The sequence below is a fragment of the Ziziphus jujuba genome, chromosome 8 (genome assembly GCF_031755915.1).
Source record: "Ziziphus jujuba cultivar Dongzao chromosome 8, ASM3175591v1".
NCBI classification, from domain to species: Eukaryota; Viridiplantae; Streptophyta; class Magnoliopsida; order Rosales; family Rhamnaceae; genus Ziziphus; species Ziziphus jujuba.
Window position 1 is genome coordinate 4,438,988 of NC_083386.1, and position 6,183 is coordinate 4,445,170.

Below are 6,183 nucleotides of genomic sequence, written 5' to 3' on the forward strand. Positions count from 1 at the left end.
TTTATATTAGTTGTCAATTTTTTTCAATATCATTTGATTATAAATTTTTTCTTATCATTTAACCATAAAAAGGTAATTTATTTTAATAAATATAAAAAATTTTAAAAATTAATTATGATTTTCTAAAAACATAAAAATTAAATATAATTATGGTAAAATTGAAGAAGTTCAAATGAGATTTGCCCATTTAAAAAATATTAACTAATATATGTTTGTATCATTAGCTTCATTTGTTTACCTTAACAGTATAAAGGGGGGAAAGATGAGGATAAGTTGTTAAGCGACAACAATACAAAAAGACGAAAGATTGAAGACGGTTTGTTAAGCGATTATTGAATTAGATCAACTAATTTGGAGAGGCATATTGAACTTATTCAATTCCACAGCTTTATCAATATTAGTAAAATAAAGTCCAATCAGAAAACTGAATCATATAGGCAGCAAGTTATATTTATAATTGACAGAGATCCTTTATTTGCCATTTTATATTCTTGTTCTTGCTTGACTTTTAATCCATACTTTTCATTAAACATTTTAATGAATCATATTATGCCACCTCATATTTTGCAATTTGAGGCATATAGTACATTTAATGCAACATCATTGGTTATTTGACACAGTAACTCTATTATATGCTTCAAAATAGCTAAAAAGTGGATAAAAAATTGTTAAAGGACCTAATGCAAAAAAATAAAATAAAATTCAAAGAGCAAAGTGTAAAAAAAAAAAAAATGATAATAATAATTAAGCAAGCATAAGTACTAAAAACCAAAAAAAGAAAAAAACCTTAATTTTTTTATCATAATTTTTTGTTTTTTTGAAGATCATAAAAAATTAAAAGATGACTTGTGTAACAGTTTAGGAGGTTCAATGTAATTTAATCCATATAGTTAACATTTTTATACTCTGCTCAATAATTAGCACCTTCACAGTGCAATATCAGTCCACCATTTCCACATGGTGACTCACCAAATTGAAGGTCCTTTTGCCCAAATCCCTAATTTTGCTAGGGAACGAAACTAACCCTGATTTGTAACTTTTTTTTTTTTTTTATATAAAAAAATAGATGAGCCTATAATAATAGAAAAGGCAAAATATAAAGATTAAGATACTGAAATCTTGTTCATCAATCATAAAACATACATTTGGGGCTCCCTGAAATTTTGTTAGGGTAAAAAATGTAATATGTTTTTGTTTATAAAACATACATTAGGTATATTCCAAATATGTACAAAGATTCCAAATATGTTTTTATATTTCTGGATATCTTCAAAAAATATAATATGTTTTTATATTTCTAGATATCTTCAAAAATTCCAAATATGTTTCTAAGTTCATAATCGAACATTTTGAATATGTACAAAAATTTATGATCAAACATTCCAAAACAATAAATTACAACTTTCAAGATATCTAAAAATATAACTCAACAATTTTTAAAAAATTTAAAAATACAAAATTAAAAATCTTAAAGGAGTTTAAAAGTTAACGACCAAATATTGTACAAAAAAAAAATATTCAAAACATAATATAGAACTGAACTACTTTAAAACGTTCAGTAGTATACGACTGAACATTTTCAAAGTTATTTAGAAGTATACTACCAAACATCCAATTACCATTATTTTCCATTATTCGTTGGTTTTTTGCTTTTAAATAAATAATATTTTATGTCATTAAAAAAAAATCAACTCTAATTTATAATAAAAAAGAAGAAAAAAATAATATTTTAATGAAATAGTATATACAGTTATTTTAGAATTATAAAAAAAAATTATTTATAAAAAATATATAATTTTGAAATGACATGAATTAAAAATATTTTAATAATAAATAATTTTATATTAAATAATTTTATATTTTTATATATATTTATATAATAGTATCTATAAAAAATCATTTTAGAAATGAAAAAAAAAAACTTCCCTTATTCTTTCCTTACCAATGGAAAGTATTTTTCTTTCATTTTTTGTTTTTTAAAGAGAGAGAGCATTTTTATTTATTAAACAACACGTGGCAGGGAAAATGCTGACGTGGATGGTGCATGGTCGTTAGGGTTTGCGGTAGGGTTTAACAAGCAACAAGTGACCGTAGCATATTCCTTCCTCTTCCCCTGCATTGAACACAAACTCAGAGACCTTCCTCAATCTCATGGCCGAGAAATATACAGACAACGACGAAACGCACCGTTTAGAAGACTTTGAAGAAGATGATGACGAAGAGCTTCAAGATTGGGACGATTGGAAAGCGGAAGCAGAAGAAGGCTCCGAAGAAGCTTTTCTCTGCCTCTTCTGTGATTCCAGCTACGGTTCGAGCGATGCTTTGTTCGATCACTGCACTTCGAACCACCACTTCGATTTTCGACTCGTTAGGGAATCGCTCGGTTTGGATTTCTACGGTTGCTTCAAGCTCATTAACTATGTTCGCTCTCAGGTCAGTGAGTGGTCTAGTTTGTATCGCTTGGTTGCTGGGTATAATGGATAATGCAAGCAAGTTTGAGTCTTTGAATTGTATTTTAACAGTGCTGATTGATTTTAATGTGCTCGGGCTTGTTAAAGTTTGTTTCTTTTATGTTTTTTTTACTGCTTTCCGAATGAGAAAAAAGCTAAATTTCAAAGCCTTTTTCTACTCTTTGTGTGGTTCGTAAGAAAAATTGAGGCATGTTCTTTCATTCGTGAGTAGGTAGATGGGTATTTTAGTTTGACCAGCATAACCTTTTGATGTTGTGGAAATTAACAATTTTGTTTCTTCTTTAACATTTTCTTTGCTTAGGAATGAATGGATTGAACTATTATGTTAAATGGTGTAGCTGGCTCATTTTAGTGGCTGTTGCATACAAATTTAATTTATATTCCTTATTTGGTGCAAATCTTTTACACTACTTTCATTTGTACAATTTAGTATCTTGAAGATGGAGAAGGAATAGCAATAGAATCTCAATATAGTAAAAGGCTTTGTATTTGCTTATCATCTGTCTGTCATTTGATTTGTTTACCAGGTTGCGCAAAACATATGTTGGAGTTGCGGGCTGACATGTCAGTCAAATAAAGATCTTCAGAGGCACTTACATGAAACAGAGAGCCTCAAGTATATTCAATCCCGTTGGGACAGCGATGTATATCTAAAACCTTTCATGCAAGATGATTCACTCTTGTACAGCTTTGGTGATGATGACGAAGCTCAAGATGACTACACTACTGCAGCTGAGAAGGAGGAACTGATGGATGATCTGAGAAAGTTTGAAGAGATAAACATTGGTAGTGACATCCACGGGGAACAGTTCGCTGTTAATTGTAATAGCTCTGGTTGGAGCACAAGTAAAGATTTTGCAGCTGCATCCAATGACCATTTGAACATTGGCAGTTCTTCAGGAAAGAGCACTGTCAATGAAATGAGTTCGTCAAAACATAGCGGCTCATTTGACAGGGTGACTAATGATAAGCAGTTGAGAACCTATATTCCAAAAGTTGTTGCCAAGGATATCAAGATTGTCAATGAGGATTATTTTGGGTCCTATAGTTCATTTGGTATCCACAGAGAGATGCTCAGTGATAAGGCATGTGTCAATGACAGATATGAGATTTAATTGTTTTATACTTTATTTATACTAGAAGAAACATTGACCTTAAAATATCCAAGTTGTTTTTTGGATGAAGTTCTTGTAGTATTATTAAGAGTCTTGTGATTATGCAGGTAAGAATGGATGCTTATGGGAAAGCTATTTTGAAAAATCCTTCTCTCTTGAAGAGTGCGGTTGTAATGGATGTAGGTTGTGGAACTGGGATACTAAGGTGAGATGTCATACTTGCTTTCGTCTCGTAGCTTTATTACTCAAGATTATGTTATTGCTTATTGTATCATGGATTTCCTGGAAGGGCCAGTGATTATTGCTAGAGTGTCAAGTGATGATGTCATGATCTACAGATGATTCTGAACTTCTACCTCCATATTATTATTTTTTTGTTAGTGTCAATTTCCTGGGCTACTGTTAGTCATTCTCTCTCTCTATATATATATGTGTGTCTGTGAGTGTGCGAGTCTATATACGTATTTTCAACAGTTAGTAATTTAAATGCTAATGTTCTGTATTAATTTCAGTTGATACATGTTATTAATTATATTTGTTGACCATTCTGAGTGGTCTACTATTTGCCAAAACATGACGATCATCTAATTGACTTCTTTTTTCCCTTAGTTTCTTTGCAGCTCGAGCTGGGGCATCAAGGGTTATTTCAGTAGAAGCTAGTGAGAAGATGGCTGCAGTAGCTACTCAAGTAAATTATCCAAGTTCTATTACCATTAAACTAACTTCTTTTTGTTGTTAAGAGTTCTTTGCCCAGTACTTAAACGGGTTTTGTTAATCGCAGTTAGCCAAAGATAATGGTCTTTTGCGGAGTAAAGGTCCAACAGATGGGACTAGCCCTTGCACTGAAGTAGTAGAAATAGTTCAATCGATGGTTGAGGAGCTTGATAAACGTATAGATATTCAACCTCATAGCGTGGATGTATTAATCAGCGAATGGATGGGTTATTGCCTACTCTATGAGTCAATGCTTGGCTCAGTGCTTTTTGCACGAGATCAATGGTTGAAACCTGGTGGTGCAATCCTACCTGACACAGCAACTATTGTGAGCACTCTCTTCGGTTTTTAACTCTGTTTTGCAAATATGTTTGTGGAACTGGAGCTTATTTTTTCCTGGGGATTTCTTTTTCAGTTTGTTGCTGGATTTGGAAAAGGTGGTACAAGTCTTCCATTTTGGGAAAATGTGTATGGTTTCAACATGTCAAGTGTTGGAAAGGAACTTGTTGAAGATGCAGCTAGAATTCCTATTGTGGACGTTGTGGATGATCATGATTTAGTGACCAGCGCTGCTGTTCTCCAGGTTGGTCCAGTTCTTGTTCATGACCTTGAAATGGTTGGTTATGTTTTAGATGATATGTGTTAAGGTTTTTATTTTCTTGTCTTTCTTCAACTTGGTCTGTGATTGATTCATGGAATCTATCTGGTTATTCTGATGTTTCTTTAAATAGTTTGGAAAATTGTTTTCTGGCCTCCAAATATTTTGGTCATTGAATTGAAGTACCCAATTGGTTTCTGAGAATGATATTTAAATGGTTTGTGTTTTAAATAAATGAAGAGGACTAGTGTAATTGTCTATCAAAAATCGAGCAGGTTGATTAACTTGATAGCAAAAAATTTCAAGCTAAATGCCTTAAGAATGGAAAAAGAATGGGAATAAAAGGCAGTGCCGGTGAAGAGCTGTGACATGGTGCACTGAAATCATGGAATATAGATGATCGCTTTTTCGGCTTGTGATTCTCATTTTTTCATAATTTCTGAATGGAAGTCTATTTAAGGATCTATAATTTCATCGTAGTAAATGAGCTACCTTTATTAAAGTTCATTGCTTAAATTTGGACTTTGTTGTATGAATTTGGTTTGAATATTGATTCCTGTTGTATACATATCTATATATATATATATATAGCCTCTTAGATCTTCTTTGGTTTCTCTTTTCCTGTTATGCTTTCAGACCTTCGACTTAGTGACTATGACACCAGATGAGATGGATTTTACTGCAACTGTTGAGTTGGAACCAAAGTTTTGCAGTGTGGCGGGCAACTCAAATGATTTGGTATCCAAGACAACCCAGTGTTACGGAGTTGTCTTGTGGTTTGACACTGGTTTTACGACCAGGTTCTGCAAAGAAATGCCAGCTAATTTATCCACGTCCCCAGCCACCCCAAAAACACACTGGTCGCAGACAATCTTAACATTCCGGGAGCCGATTGTGATTGCATCAGAAAAGTTTAGCAGGGACAGATCCACAGCAATTGGTACCGATGCCTATCCTGCTACAAGAATCCATTTGCGCATAAGCATTGTCCGAGCTTCTCAACATCGCAGCATAGACATTTCCCTTGAAACTGCTGGAGTTGGCCCTGATGGTCGAAAACGTAGCTGGCCAGTGCAGCTTTTTAATCTCCGTTAGTCCCATTGTTTCAAAACCAGTCATACTGGCAATTTTCCATGTTGGGCTGGTATTGACTTAGTTTCTTAATATTTGTGCTTTATTATTAATTTGGATTTTGAAAAAATTTCTTAAGCTGTATCCAAAAGATTGTACATATGTTATGATTAATGTTTAAATTATTCTAAAACAGAAGCTTGGTTTAAATTGA

General features: G+C 32.7%; 1 protein-coding gene across 1 annotated transcript; it reads left to right on the forward strand.

Annotated features, from left to right (window-relative positions):
• The first annotated feature begins 2,087 nt into the window (after positions 1-2,087).
• LOC107428666 (probable protein arginine N-methyltransferase 3) lies at positions 2,088-6,183 on the forward strand. Its single transcript, XM_016039230.4, has 7 exons — positions 2,088-2,433; positions 2,999-3,556; positions 3,694-3,791; positions 4,196-4,274; positions 4,368-4,628; positions 4,716-4,883; positions 5,535-6,183. The coding sequence occupies exons 1-7, from the start codon at positions 2,152-2,154 to the stop codon at positions 5,991-5,993; spliced, it is 1,905 nt and encodes a 634-aa protein (XP_015894716.3). The 5' UTR covers positions 2,088-2,151; the 3' UTR covers positions 5,994-6,183.

Coding starts and splice junctions, on each gene's coding strand:
- LOC107428666 (XM_016039230.4), top strand. CDS start 2,152: ATGGCCGAGAAATATACAGACAACGACGAAACGCACCGTTTAGAAGAC. Junction 3,792..4,195: donor TGTGGAACTGGGATACTAAG/GTGAGATGTCAT, acceptor TTTTTCCCTTAG/TTTCTTTGCAGCTCGAGCTG. Junction 4,629..4,715: donor TACCTGACACAGCAACTATT/GTGAGCACTCTC, acceptor TTTCTTTTTCAG/TTTGTTGCTGGATTTGGAAA.